Consider the following 15,690-nt stretch of genomic DNA (forward strand, 5'->3'; position numbering starts at 1 on the left):
GTTCAAAATACATGATAACTACGTGATCAGAGAGAAGAGCACTATAAAATAAGTGAACCATACTACCTGATTGTCTATTGAAGCACAGCCTTCCAATGAGAAAAACAAATCACACAAGTAATCCATTTGATTCTAAACAACTTTTAGACAATCTTCATGTGAAGTTAAAACTACACTTGTTCAACAGAAAAACTTTAAGCTAAAAAATACCTAGGGCGACTAAATCTCAAAGAATCATAGAACAAGATTTTCAGGGCGCTTAATAAACATCAACATGCCCTAGCTGCAAAATAGATGAGTTCAGCTAGAAACAAAGCATTGCATTTGCAGCCAATAGTAATGATGATTAAGCTGAAGAAAGATATGTTTTTCTTGTCATCTTTATTCAAGTATTTCACAGCAGTTATATTACAAATTACAGTAAATGTTCAAAATTCCAGAATTCAAAAATTAAATAATTTACTTCAAACTAATGTAAAATGAAGTCAAATGTAAAACATCAACTTAACACAATTCTAAATTAAACTACAAACCCAAAATAGACCATAGTTGAGGAGGTCTACTTACTCTACAAAGTAGACATACGTGAATGAAACCAAAGAGGACTCCCAAAGTCTAAATAACCGAATGTACAAAATACAAAAGATGTTGGTACAAGTCCAAATTCAAGCTTACAATGTGATTACAAATAATAATTATAATAACAATGGCATTCAGCTACGGGACCTGACACTGAAGATACCTACCGAATAGCACCATAGCTGAACCAACTTAATCAAAAAATGGGAAGATATTACCACCCCACTCCCTAAAAAATAAAATCCAGTAAATCTACAAATACATTGGCATATGAGAAAAATCAAGTCCTGAAAGAATGTACTGAAAGGACAACAAAACTAAACAAAAAAAAAATTAATCACAGGTGAGATTCAAGCTCAAAAACACAATTAACTCCACAGCCATCAGTTTCAACCCTAGTGCGGTTCCATCATCTTCAAAAGCTCCTATGGTCCCCACAGCTGAGCATTAACTATTGTTGGGCTGGGCCGTGATACACATTTTAGTCATCTGGGAGCAAGGTTTTACACAGGAGCTAATGTATAATGCTCACAATAGGAAATAAGAACAGAGGTCAATTTGTACATATTTTTGCCAATGCTATACAGCAAAAATCAAGAACTTACAGAAAGGTAAACAAAATTGAGTCTGCTTGGATAATTTTACAAGCTGCTTTAAATTATAGAACCACCAGATAGCTGTAAAGTAAGCAAAACTGGTATAGCGTGTTTCTTTTGCAGAGGGAAAGGGGCCAGAGGAGTTAGTACAATTTCAGCTCATTTTTCTCCCCTTGACATTAGATTGGCTTTCTCTTTAAGACCTAAACTGTTCAGAGTGGCAGATCCTATCATACTGAGGTTGCCTCCTATTTCTCCTATCTCTATCAAGGTTAAAATTAAAAAACTTGATCTTTTGGAAGCATTTTAATGCTGAACATAAATAAATTTCCCTTGTCAAACTCACTGATGGCTAAAACCTTAACCTGTACAAATTTAGTAACTTACTAAGAACATGTGCATTTTTTTTCCATTCACAAGTGCTGCTGTTACTTGAACAGAATGCTTCTGAATTAGAGTAACTGGAATAAATATTTAAAGAAAAATAGTGCAGCAAGAACCTGAGACTTGCAAAAAACCCTTTTACCAGAAACTTGCTACAAAAAATCTGCTACATTTATTTCATCAAATCTTTAAATTCTGTAACAATTTCCATCAAAATACAAAATGCTAATGTATTAGACAGTAAAATAGCTTGAACTGGTATGATGGTAATAAATACTAAAGAAAGCATGAAAATCCTCCCAATAATCAAATTAGAGGTTTCAAATGACCTCCCCTTTAAAATTGGTTCATCGTTAATCGCACTTGCCCACCTTAAAAATACAGTGTGTCTACACGGGTAGCATCTTGAATTATATGACTAACTGAATATCATGAAAAGTTCATAGGTATAAAGAAAATAAGTGGCATTATTTTAAAATTAAACTAGAGTTAGAAAGCGTAAAATGTTCATGTAAATGCAAAGAAGCACTTAAGATTACTGCAGTAGCCTTGGCCAAAGTGTGCTTTCTGCACTGGCATCCAGCACCCTACAAAGCCAGAGACGAGGAGACAAGTACCTTAGCTTCAGCATGTAAACGGTGGCAAAGTGAATACAGAACTCTGTAGACACCGTTGTTAACTAAAATACAAAAAGCTGAGGTAGCTCAGTATCTCTGCAGTAGTCCAAGACCATTTGCTCTAATTAAAACCCAAACTACCATGTGTTGCATATATTGGAAAGACACACCTGTGCAGCTAACGGCTATAATGAATGAAGGTATCAAGCCAACTTGTCAAAATTTTCTACTTTTTTGTTTAAAAATCATCTGATAAAAAAGTCACTGCACTCCTTTTGCCACTTTGCAACTGCCCAGACTGTGTCTCTGAATTTGTAGAAAGTTTTTGTAAAACTAGTAATCCATAATTAATTTTAGATAAGTACAAGTCACAGAAATCGCTCAACAAGATCCAAAATGGGTTCCGATCAAAATGAAGTTAGTTGTGAAGGTAAGCTTACGATGAGGGATTTAAATATTAATACTGTTATTCAAGGACCATACCAGAGTTCACTTGCAACTATGCATATTGAAAAAGAATTTTATGGAGCTCTTAGACAAAAATTGCTCTTTTCTTTCCATTTGGCAAGTCCTGGCTTTAAACCAAAACAGTAATAATCTGCTATACATGAAAATCATTCTTCTCTGGGAACTCAAACATGAATGTCCATTCAATTACCACTGACAGAAGAAAATAGAAGGCAGTTCTATTTCCTGACCATCATTGTCATCAATGCCAAAAAGAGTGTTTGTTTGTTTTTTTAAGGATTGTATATTATTTTTTGTTGTTGTTGCTTCATCACATGTTTCTTAAACAGAAACGAACCATACAGGAAAACTTACCATTTTTAGTATATTTTGTAGCTTAACAACTTTCTTGATTGAGTTTTAAAAGCAGTATAGGCATTTCATACCAAATCACTGGCTGCCTCTTAATGATACAGAGTATCAAAACTTATTTTCAGGGTTGTGACCAAAGAAAACATTCTAATTCATTTGCTACAAACAAGCCCATCCTTGTGTTTAGCCTTATCCTTTCTCAAATGAATAAAAAGGCACATTAAAGGCAGTTCTAAAGAGCCTAATCTAATTTCATCCAGTTTCTTCAGTTTCCCACCAGAATATACCATAGCCAATTTCAAAACAGGCTTTAGTCCATTACCCAGAGAAAAAAATAAAACAAATATGATAAAAGGGGTAGAAAGGAGAGGGAAAGGAACAGGTTGCCCATTTTTTAAACAATTCAACACAGTAAGAACTGCCCCATCCAGTTTCCTCAAATTTGCTGGTCTGCTCCCTAAGAGAGAAGTCTCCAAAAGAGAGTGCACAAAAAGAGGAGCAGAAGTGAGAGCAGTTTCTGTAGCACCAAAATCTCCAATCTGTGGGGTTGTATTTTTTATTTGTGGAAAATACAACATGTTTCTGAAGTTCTGTTTGGTTCTTGTAGGCTGGTTGGTTTCAGGTACCTGAGACAATAGCACCAAATTCAACAGAGAGAAAGAATGAGTGAGAGAGCACTTTACACCAAGGCTCTGCACGTTAATTGGTGCAATTTGAAATTGAATGGCTCAGAAGACTGCTCTGTCAGGAGCAGATTGGAGGGGATAAACCACTCTTCTTGAAAGGTTCATAGGAATGTCTCAAACATATGAACTGTTCTTTCCATCTCCTATAAGGGGGAGGAAAAAAGTACAAGTTACCTATTAAAGGAAATACAAAAGCATTACGGAAAAATTCACTTCAAATCAACTTTCTCAAGAAAGAATTTTAGATACAAAGTTAAGCTTTAAATATATTCCTGATTATAATACTATAGTTACTGTGTAAGACTATCTGCTCTAGACATTTCCAAATGCCTCCTATTTTACATTTAGGCTAAGGAGGATGACACTAGCAATGAGTTCTTATTATACCAGATATTTTATTAAGAAATTTGCATATATAAATAATTTGCCAGGTAGTAAATAGCAGAGTCAAGATTTGAATACAGAGTCAGGATTTGAATACAGGTAGCCTCACTCCAAAGCCTACACCCTTCCCTACTCATTATGGAGTGGGTTGCCATTTCCTTCTCCAAGGGACCTTTTCGACCCAAGAATTGAACCTGAGTCTCCAGCATTCCAGGCAGATTCTTTACCATCTGAGCCACCAGGGAAGTCCTCATTATATTCAACTCCCAAAGCAAAATGAATGTATTCCATATAGTAAAACTTGTACCCAAAGTAGAATGCACCTTGTACCCAATGCTGTTCACTTCAATTAGAGTTGAAATTTAGAAAGGAAAAAAAAGCCAGGAAGAGTCAATGCCACCACCACCAGGAATGCCTCTCACTGGTGATTCTGCTATAGATTTCCTTTCCTCCTAAATGAGGCCCCAAGATTATACGGTTCTAAGACCCAGACTGAAAAATGTTTCACTGCTGAAGAGTATTCAGTCCATTCAGTCCATTCATGATAATCAAATATCATCATGTAAACAAAGAAGTTCTAGAATTTAAAAAAAGTAAAGAACTCTACCCCACACATTACATTCAGATAGGCAAATGCCAAATACATCTAAGACATCTGGTTTTCTTTCCCCTCTTTATGAAAAATAAATGTGTGTGTGCTCAGTCATGTCTGACTCTGCGATCCCATGGACTATAGCCCATCAGGCTTCTATGTCCATGGGATTTCCCAGCCAAGAATTCTAGAGCAGGTTGCAACTTCCTACTCCAGGGATCTTCCCGACCCAGGGATCAAACCCCCATCTCTTGTGCCTCTGCTTTGGCAGGTGGATTCTTTACCACCGTGCCACCCAAAACACCTCCAAAGAAATTATATCCTACATCTCTACAGAACTAATAAGGTAAACTAACAGATTATCATCTAATTAAAAGGTTATATAAATGATCAATCAAAATTACTCATGCTAAATGTTTCATCATATACTACTGAGTAAGAGAAAAGTCCAGTTATGAAACAGAATATACAATACTATCCCAACTTTTAAACACACATTCATGCTTATATACATGTTATATACATCTAGACATTTTTAAAGGATGGAAGATATTCTAAGAGATTAACAATGATTAGTTTCCTCCAGATGGTGGTATGTGGGTGATGTTTTTATTTTTTCATTTTTGCTTTCCTGTAATTTCTACATTATTATATAAGGTTGGTACAGATTCATAAAAACGTGACAGAAAAATATGATTATAAAGTAAGTTTTAAGTGCACCCTTGCTTTGATTCAAGTATAATACAAGCATTGTTGTTGTTGTTTAGTTGCTGAGTCGTATCTGACTCATTTTTGACCCCATGGATGGTGTAGCCCACCATCCATGGGGTTTTCCAGACAAGAAGACTGGAGTGAGTTGCCATTTCCTTCTCCAAAGGAACTTCCTGACACAGGGATTGGACCTGCATCTCTTGCACTGCAGGCAGATTCTTTACCACTGAGCCACCTGGGAAACCCAATACAGGCATACCCTGGAGACACTGCCTTCCAGACAAAAAACAAAGGCAGTTATATAAATTTTTTAGTTTCCCAGTGCAAATAAAAGTTGTGTTTACACTACACTGTGTAATGGCATTATGTCTAAAACACAATGTACACACCTTAATTTTTTTTTAACATTTTAAAGTTTGTGGGAAAAAAATGCTAACCATCATCTGAGCCTTCAGAAAGTCATAATCTTTTTGCAATAATATCAAAGATCACTAATCACAGATTAGCAGAATATAATAATGAAAATGTTTGAAATACTGCAACTATTATCAAAATGTAACACAGAAGCACAAAGTGAGCAAATGCTGTTGAAAATTGCCACAAATCTTCAACTTGCAGAAACTTCAGTATGTGCAAAGGACAATAAAGCAAGATATGCCTGTATTCCTCATTACACATGCAAAATAGGCACATCCTCTACACATGAATCTTTAGCATACTAAAAATGTTCCTTGAGAACAGAGACTTTGGTCTTATTCATTTTTTTGCATTCACATTTGCTCAGATGACCTCAAAAAGCAGAAGAGTGACTTAATGATATAAATTATATGAAAAAAGATATAAGCTTGTATTTATACAAAATTTTCTTATGGCCCAGAGTTGTCTAGAAGGGGAATGGCTCACTTCTATGGTATCCAAGCATAAGAACAACCACTCAGGTGGCTGTTTCACTAAGACTAGATCTGATTAAATGAGATGACTTTTAAGTTCTCTTCCAGTCATTACTAGGGTGGCCAATAGGTCTCAAGGCCCATACCAGCTCCGTTTAACCAGCAGTGGCTGCCTAGAGAGTAGTGGTAACATGGACTGTGAGGTCATGCTCACATTCAACAGGCCCAAGTGATATGCATCATCTGTGAAGTCGCCGAGAAGCAAGGGAGGGGAGAACTGCACCATGCTATTCCGTGTGTCTGCCAACCATGGATTTCTGTGTTTTGATAAACAAAGAAACCCAGATTACTTCTGTTCTGAGACAAAAGGGTACAAAGAGGTTATTTTTATAACTCTTCATGACTCTTTGTAATCTTAAATCTTCAAATCACTCTTCAGCTACTTGGTGAAAAATTCAAAATAAAATAACTTTGTTTTCTCTTTACTTTGTGACAAGCAACAGCACATATTTATTTATTCTCCAAATGAACTAGACACTTACCTCTACAAGTTGTGATTTGTCATAATCTTTACGGTGACGGTAGATGCACTGACTAAGAAGAGAATATAATCTCTCAAGTTGATCAACTGCCAGATTGTTGCTTTTATCTACCAACAAATCAAGCAATTTCTGAGGAAAATTAAAAGAATAAAAAGAAGTTTGATTTCATTGTTCAGACTGAAACAGTACTACTCAAATACTAGGCAACATATACCACATTCTATGGTATAAACCTGACCCCTTAGTTTTGAAGATTTCAGGGCTTAGTTTATTACCAAGAACATTCTCATACTTCTAAACCCCTCAAATCACAAACAACTCTTTTTCATGAGAAGCCCTAGAGTACTCATATTCCAAGGTTTAAGGAAAAAATTACTAAAACTTATTTCCATTCATTTAAAATTTCCCAGGAAGAGCTAAGCTTACCTTCAATCTCTCATGATCAACTATAAGAGGCGGCACAGGCTCAGATGGCTCTTCTGGTACCAGTTCCAGGCTTGTTGTTTTCGCCTGTTCTAAAATTAACTTACGATATTTTTTTACTTTAGAAGCACCTACAATTGAAACAAAAAAAATGCACTGCAGCAAATAAAAGTTAATAAAAATCAGGCTTAAACTATTATAAATTCTTTTATCCACCACAAATCCTTTTTGGAATAAGGATATTATTCTTCAAGTAATAAATGGTTTTTTGAGGTAAGACTAAGAAACCCAAGTTAAAGAGGAGTAAACCACAACTATGAAAGCCAAGTCACACCAGAATATCATCTAACAAATGTATCCACTGAAAGGGAGATAAAAGCGATCTTCACCTCTAAGAAGTAACTTATAAACTATCTTCACTCTCTGTATGATAATCATTTTAAAATGTGGAGCTTTCAGAACTAGAAGAAAAGGAAGCAACATAGAAAAGCAGATGCTAACACAAAGTAAGTCCAACCTGCTTCATATCTGCCTCCCAAAGCAAAACATTTTCCTCAACATTGCCTGAAATTTCTTATTTTTCTCAGTTATACTGCCTGTGTTACACAATATTTTCTCATAAAAATATAAGCCCATTAAAAATGCAAAAGGTCTAGTGTCTTTTCCTACTACCTTCGAGTAAATTAATATAATTTAATTACTTTCCTCCCAACATTCTCCTAAGACCAACCATACTGAAAAAAACAGAAATTTGAAGGCAGCTAAGTATAATTTGACTGCACCAGGCACTCTGACGGGTAGGGAGGGTAGGCAGACCATCAAGCCCTATGCACTCTGAGTAGGAGTACTCTTAAGAAGAGACAGGCAGGGGTAGGGGCCACAAGGACAAACTTGGACCATTTCTTATACAGGACCTGGCCCATGTTCTGGGAAACTAAGGAGACTCTTTCTCCTCCCTCCTGCATTAATCCTCTTATTCCCAAGTCTTTAAACAATTCTTTCTCATCAATGCCTGCTATATAAATAATAAAAGAACCAAGATGTTGCCTTCAAAAACATATACCCTGATGTATCAGAGAAATGTTATATTAAAGACAGCCTTTAGATTGAAAACTGAGTTCAATTAACATATGAAAAACCAGTTCAATTAACATATGCTAGGAGTTTTGTTAAGACCATACAAATTCTCATTATTATACCCATGGGCGTCTAGGGGGTCCAAGAACCTGAGTTAGGAACCACTGCACTCGGTTACATTGCCCTGGACAGTTACAAATGAAAACTTCAGGTGAGGCTTTTACACAGCAAATACTTTTAAAGCTGTTAGCTGAACATAATATTCATTTAAACCTTTTCTGTAACCTTACTAAAATCTCATAGTGAAGTAGCATTACAAAGACTCCCCCACCCACTCACCCATTCGGCCTCATAACAGGAGTCTCTCCCTTTTCCCCACATTGTCCCATTCATTACTTAATTCTAGCTTCAACACATTTTTTAAGTTCTGTCTATATGATAGCCCAGATAAATAATGCTTCTAAAACTGCTTTCTACTATTAAATATTAAAAATTTTCAAGAGGCAGCATAAATCTGTACCTTTCTCTTTATCCATTAAAAGAATTCTAAGACTTTGAACAATACCATCCTACTCTAATTCTTCTGGATAGCTCTAATAAACTGGCATTAAAAAATTTGGGCTCTTTTCTCACAGAGCCCAAATCCCAGGCTAACATCATATACTCCACACAATTTAGCACAATACAATTTCGAGATAATCGAGGGCAAGACTAGCTACCTGCTTAGGAAGGAAATGCACACTGAACAAGGTAGGTCTGTCTCTTAATACACCCCACCCCACCACAGGCTAAAGAATCATGATAAAAAGCAAAGCAGGGCCAGAAACCCTCAACTCCCCCTCCACTGCTTCGTCAGGAATCACATATCCAAGGGAAGTCAGGAGTGGGCAGAGAGCTCTGACTCAGCAAGAATCAAGTCACTTTGACAGTGAGGATTTTGCTGCTTTCTTCTACCACTGGTTTATAAAGCAACAGTGTCTCTAGATTAACACCCCTCAGATTCAACTGACAGTGACTGCCTGGCATAAATATACCTTAGGATGTGCCAGGTACCAGGAGAAGGCAATTAACATACAAGACTTATTTAATCCCTGCAGTGACACCACCCTGAAGTTTAATTCAGAAGATGGAAAGACACAGGGCCAGAGAATACAAACAACTAACTCAGAGTCACATGATTATAATAAACAATAGTGGAAATATAATGTGGGTTTATATGACTCTGATATACCATACTGCCATAGCATCCAAGTCTTCTCACCTACCTCTCACCCCATCCCAATAATCTTTCTGTCAGAAATCCCATCCTCTTAACAAGTGTGGATTTATTCAGCTTTTAGTCATAAATTCATTAGGAAAGGGACAACAATCAGACAGGAGCACGAAGAGGAAGCAGCCAGGAAAGCAATGCCTTCTGGACAATAAACCCTCTAAAACATACACCAAAATGTATTATGTGTGTGTACACTTTTCTAGGAAAAGGGGTGAAAACTGCAATAAATTCTCAAAGGGATATAATTATTCATCAACTATTGCTACTGGGGACCAGATAAAATATGCATGTAATTAACTCTGCAGTTTAAAACCTCAGGAAAAATTTTAGAACATTAGCTCTACCTTCTTTGTCCAGTTCTGCATCTTTAACCTCCACATCAGGGCCAAGCTCTAACTTCTCGTTAGTGCTACATTCCAGTGCCTCTAGTTTCTCAGGATCATCTCCATGATTTTCATTTGAAGTTTCTGGTTTTCCTTTTGACTGATCTTCCAAGAGAGTTTTTTGCTCAGAACTACATTTATCTCCACTGCCATAGCAAGAAACTACTTCAGCTTTGCCATTCTGACACTCCAGAACAGGTATTCCTTCAAAACTGTCCGTGGAGGCCTCACCATTTAGACAGCCTTCTTTAAGGAAAGGCTCTTTCCGAGATGTCTGTTCTGGATTTAGAGAACTGCTGCTGTTGATGAGTAGAGACTCATTTGAACTTTCCTCTTCGGTAGAAGCAAAGTTCTCTTTTGTGCTTGCTCCGCTGTTAAGCCTCTGCCCCTGGTCCATGTCCATGATGTCACAGGATGACTCATCATTGGTCATAGATAAGTCTCCAGTCTCTTCTCCATTTTCTTCATGGCAGTCAGTGCTTACCTCAAACTCTCCATTTTCGAGCAATTTCCTGTCCTCCATATGATTCTCATAGTCAGTAAATTTGGTGTCCTCCTCATCTTTTTTTAAATTATTGACTTTTCTTTTCTTAATAATTCCTTTACCCCACTGTGATCGCCGCCGTGATTTTCTCCGAACTCGAACTATTTTACAAAGAAGGGAAAAAGATATATAGAACTTGTAGGTACAATGCTTGTTTCACAAATGTTTATTAAATAAGATCCAAAAGAAAGTAAACCCACACTACCGTAACACAGAGACAAAAACTACTTAGCTCTTGGCACCCATGCTGACTAATCTTCACACCTACAAAATGGATATGATGTCAGGGATGAGCTCTGACAAATGAAAATATTCTTAATTTATTTCCTGTATGAGTTGACTAAGCACTCACTCTTTATGACTGCCCTAGATCCTGCTTTATTGCTTTTCCTAATTCTTAACACCCGAAGGCCAAGCACACTATACATTTAGGAAATGGTCATATTACCAGGCTGCCTGGAAGGTTTGGGACTACAGCCCTGGATTTCCATCAGGAAAATGAGTGCTTTGCCAGCAAGATCCCCCAAAAGCTCTTAAACCATAAAAGAAATTAAGATATGATCAAATATGCGAAGAGACAAAAGTTACAGGGATCTCTACTGCCTCTCCTTTCCTAAGAAATAGAAGCCCTATGAACTTAAGACAGACAATGTAGTTAGCCACCTGTTAGCCTTCTATCACAAATGTTTCTCCTAGCAGGATCAATTTCTTGCAAAGTTGTTATTGGAAAATATGCAGAAAACAAGCCCTCTGCTATCAAGGCAACAATAACAACATTAATAAACACTGAAAATAAATATTTGGTCAGTTATATAAAGTGAGAGACCTACAAAAGTTGCAGGGACTATACTCTTCGGTGTTAGAAACTATCAAGAGTTTTATCAGTAGATAGCTGGTACTTCCAGGTCATGAAGGACATAGGGATATTTATTTCCCATATTATGCATCAAAGGTAGCTGGTTGTGCAAGTTGATCCCATTGTCCCTAAAATGAAAACTTAACTTTTATTTTGTAATGTGGGACACTTGCACGAAGAAATTTAAATATAAAAGTTATCAAAGCTAACTAGTTAAGCTAGAGACCTATTACTTCTGACGTCTACCACTGGATTCTGAATATTAGTTGAAAGCCATCAGAGTAAAATTAATTCATTTTTTTCCAAGGCTATAAAAATAATGTCAAATCTGGCTTAGTTTAAAAAGAGATAATAATATTTTTAATATGTCAATGTTGAAAGCTTTCTGGGCAAAGACATTTTAAAAAGAAAATGCAAATATGGGCCACTAAGTGGAAAATGTTTAATTCACAGTTTTAAAATTACTTTTGAACGACAAACAGAAGGGAATACAGTCTTAAAACAATCCTCATTTCTTTACGTCAGCACTTAATATGAACTTGTGATCTTTATCCATTAAAAGAATCCTAAAACATTATTACGTATGTGTACACTTTCCTAGGAAAAAAAATGGATAAAGATCTTTTAATGGATAAAGATCATAATGTATCAACAGCACATAGTGTGTTCACATACTTTTTTCACCCTTTCATCTTTAATCCTTACTAAGTCTTATAAAGACACCAAAGTAAGATATATGACAAATTGTCATAAATGTCACTCTTCTTTCTGATCTAAGAATAAATCTACCAAAGGTTTCTAAAATCATTTCCAAAATTCAACTTATTTAGTGACTTGGCTCAAAATTTATTTTGCCCTCAAAACTGTACTATCATTACAATCATCTCCCCATTCCTTTCCCCCCCTATTTCTATTTTTATAATTTACAGTTACAGGGTAATTGGAGATGAAATTTCTATATTAGTCTACTTTTAAAAGCACAGGCTAAAGTGATGAGCATTCATAAGCATTCCATTACTTATATGAAAGATTAACCCAGTCCATATTAAAAGTGAAAGAAAAGTATTCAGCTTGCTCTTTCTCTAAAATGTAGAACTATTAGGCTTTTCTACCTGACCAGTCAGTCCTGACATTGTGTCCTTGCTTATTCTCCAACAACCAAAGTGACAAGAGGTTCCCTTTTCCTTTCTTCACTAAGTCATGTAGCACTAAAGCCAGGAGGCTGGACCCTGCTCGATCAAGAGCCAGCTCAATTATTTGATATGTACTCGTACCCTAAGCAAAAGCTAGGAACCTTTCTGAAGCAAGTGTGCTTCTAATGCTTTCATCCCAGATAAGAGAAAATGTTCTTATTTTCGGGGAGGTCAAACTGGAGATAGTTTCCCATCTTTTTATAATCACTTCTAATGCTTAGCGAGATTTTGGTCAAATAAGAGAAATTGGTTATATATGTGCCACAAGAGTCAAGGGTTTTGTTTCAGTCACTGCTCTATCACCTTTTTCAGGGGAAAAGCCTTTTTGTGTGAAAAGCCCATTTAGAGGCACAGTCTTTAAAATCAAGTTTTATAGCATCTCTGAGCTTATTCCCAAAACAACTCTTCCATAGGGAGATTTAGACATACTGATTAAAGTAATGTAAAATAATGTAAAACAGCCAAATGATGAGTCACATATGCCATCTACTGGTCAGAGAACACAAAACTCACATTTGTAGATTAAAAAACATTTTAACACTTAAAGAAAATTAAAACTGCTGAAGCAATGTTCAATGTATTTTAGTGGGTAAATATTTTTATCAGTTGCAGAGAATGTAAGGATTTCAACATTTAAATCAGAGTGTTATGTTAGTTAATCCAGGTCACGATTCAAGGTACAACCAGTACAAATAGCTTAATCAGCTTCCTAGGACGAAATGCACCATTAACTCCTTCAAATTTTCTCACACATGAATGCCATTTATCACAAAGAGGACAAGAGTTAAAAAAAAAAAAACTGAGTCTGGTTCATTCATTCAACTTCAATGCCACTGGTGGAAGAACTTATTATGGCCATCTTTACTGACAGCTGGAGCAGAATTACCACCTTTCTATCAGAAGAATAGCACACACAGTCCAAAGATGGCCATCTTTAGCGAGACATTAAGATTACATCAGGAAGATGCTGTGTTTATTAACATTTGTCTTTTAGAAATTTTTACAGATCACCATGAATAAGGAAAAGTGAAGAAAACATAGAACACTGAATTTTCCCCTTCTAAATACACCTCACTTACAAAACAAACAAAAAAGAACGAAACAAACAAAAGAAAAATAAATACATCTCACTTAAACAAAACCAGAAAAAGAAGGCTGAAGATTTTTCTCAGAAAAATCAACTTCCTGCTGTCAATTCAGGCACTCTCTTAAGCCAGTTTCCATTTCCCACCATAATGAGAGCACCCTGCATAATATACAGCAAGGGGTTGAAGGTGGGGTGGATAAAAATCTATTGGCTCCATATCTCTTTCCAAAACCCAAAGTTTAAAGCGGAAAATATTTAAATCTAGTCCAATTACAACAGCAAGCACCGAACAGAGATAGAAAAAAAGCAAATAAGGTTAAAGAAATATACTGATTCAGCATCTTACCCCACAAGCTCCTGGCAGCCCTTTGGTGTGTGTGCCCAATTCCTAACACTTCTGCCTCATTCACAGTTGTTCCCACTGCTGGATAATAAGATCTCAAATACTCACATGCACATTTATTTGCAGAACTGTGCCAGACATCCATTGGATTTCTTTGTTTGTGCCGAAATGCCTCTTCAACTCTAGTTTCTGTCTTTCGAGCTCCAGTACCATGAGGATTTATTTGTTCTGCTGTTACCGATAAGCCTGCAAGCAGAAGATAAGCGATACCTATTTAAATATTCCCAGCTACATAAACCAACAAGGTTAAAAAAAAAAGTCTGAAATACTGAGTTTTAAAGTCATTAATTATATTTGGACAGTTTGTAATTTGGATGAAAACAGTACCTTTTGTTTTAAGATGGGAAAGAAACTAGATATCATATCATAAAAATAAAATGGTAGGCCATGCTTATTTACACTTAATCCCCAAAGGGCTCCATGTTGACTCACTTTATTTTGCAAAGGGATACATTTCACATTTTTATGACTATAAGACAATAAGATCATTTTGCCAAAAAGTCATGATTTCTGCCATCTTAGAAAGTATAAGCATATTACTAGGCTATTGAACTCCATTCATATAAACCATTTCCATCTGATATAAGCTGGCTGTTACACCACACTGTGTAAGTTTGGCTTTTCTGCATTGATCTTCATAGAAATAACTGTTCCATCTCAATTTTCTTTACTAGATCTCTTTCTTCTATGCTATCTTTAGTGTTATCATCCAAGTTTCTAAGGACTATCTCTAGAATCTCTTTTCTTCTCACTTTAATCTACATCTTCCACCACAAGTATCATTCATGTCTTCAGCTTCTACTGACATTATATAATTATTCCCAAATCACATTTTAGTCCAAAACTCTCTTGAGCTCCTGATTTATATCAGCTGCCTACTTGATATCACCAACTGCATATCCTAAAGATAGATCAAATTAAAAATAACTGGTTTCTCTTTTTCCCACAAAAAGACCTGTCCTTATATATTCCCTCTCTCTACTGGTAGTTATTAGCATCTCTTTAAATCATTAAATCAGCAATGTGGCAGCTAAATTTTGCCTCTTTCTTTCCTTCCCAATACCTTCCACCCCTGCTGCCACAACTCTCTCATGTTAATCCTACCTTCATTCCCACTTCACTAATTAAAACTCTGGACTACTCCAACAGCCCCCCACCCTCCAACAGTTTAACCAAGGTACAGTTAACACAACATAAAAATCATTCATTTCAAGGGTAGAATTAAGTGATTTTTAGTGGATTTACAGAGCTGTGTAATCACACAGCAATCCAATTTAAGAAACTGTTCCAGGCAATCACTAATCCACTTTTTGTCTCTATAATAGACCGGCTTTTTGTGAGCATTTCATATGAATGGAATCATACAATATGTGGTCTTTGGTGACTGTTTTCTCTCACTTAGCGTAAGATTTCTAAAGTTCATCCATGTAGCACCTTGTTCCTTTTTATAGCTGAGCAGTATGTTGTTGTACAATACACCCTGTTTTGCTTACCCATTCATCAGCTGAAAGACATTTGGGTTGTTTCTAGTTTTTAGATGCTGTGAATAATACTGCTATGAACATTCATGTACAAGTCTTTATATGGACATATGTTTTCATTTCTCTTGGGAAGATCCCTAGGAGTAGAATCGCTGGGTCATATGGTAAAC

The 15,690-nt window shown here is 36.2% G+C and overlaps 1 protein-coding gene across 4 annotated transcripts in view; it reads right to left on the reverse strand.

Annotated features, from left to right (window-relative positions):
- Positions 1 to 364: 364 nt before the first annotated feature.
- ATAD2B (ATPase family AAA domain containing 2B) overlaps positions 365 to 15,690 on the reverse strand; it is a 127,710-nt gene continuing 112,384 nt past the window's right edge. For all 4 annotated transcript variants that reach the window (XM_069582663.1, XM_069582664.1, XM_069582662.1 and 1 more), the window contains 5 exons: positions 14,088 to 14,225; positions 9,918 to 10,601; positions 7,227 to 7,354; positions 6,801 to 6,929; positions 365 to 3,824 (listed from right to left, as the gene is read on the reverse strand). In XM_069582663.1, coding sequence (XP_069438764.1) covers positions 3,783 to 3,824; positions 6,801 to 6,929; positions 7,227 to 7,354; positions 9,918 to 10,601; positions 14,088 to 14,225 — 1,121 coding nt within the window. In that variant the 3' untranslated portion in view covers positions 365 to 3,782. The remainder of the gene's footprint in view (positions 3,825 to 6,800; positions 6,930 to 7,226; positions 7,355 to 9,917; positions 10,602 to 14,087; positions 14,226 to 15,690) is intronic.

This window comes from Ovis canadensis, chromosome 3 (assembly GCF_042477335.2).
Source record: "Ovis canadensis isolate MfBH-ARS-UI-01 breed Bighorn chromosome 3, ARS-UI_OviCan_v2, whole genome shotgun sequence".
NCBI classification, from domain to species: Eukaryota; Metazoa; Chordata; class Mammalia; order Artiodactyla; family Bovidae; genus Ovis; species Ovis canadensis.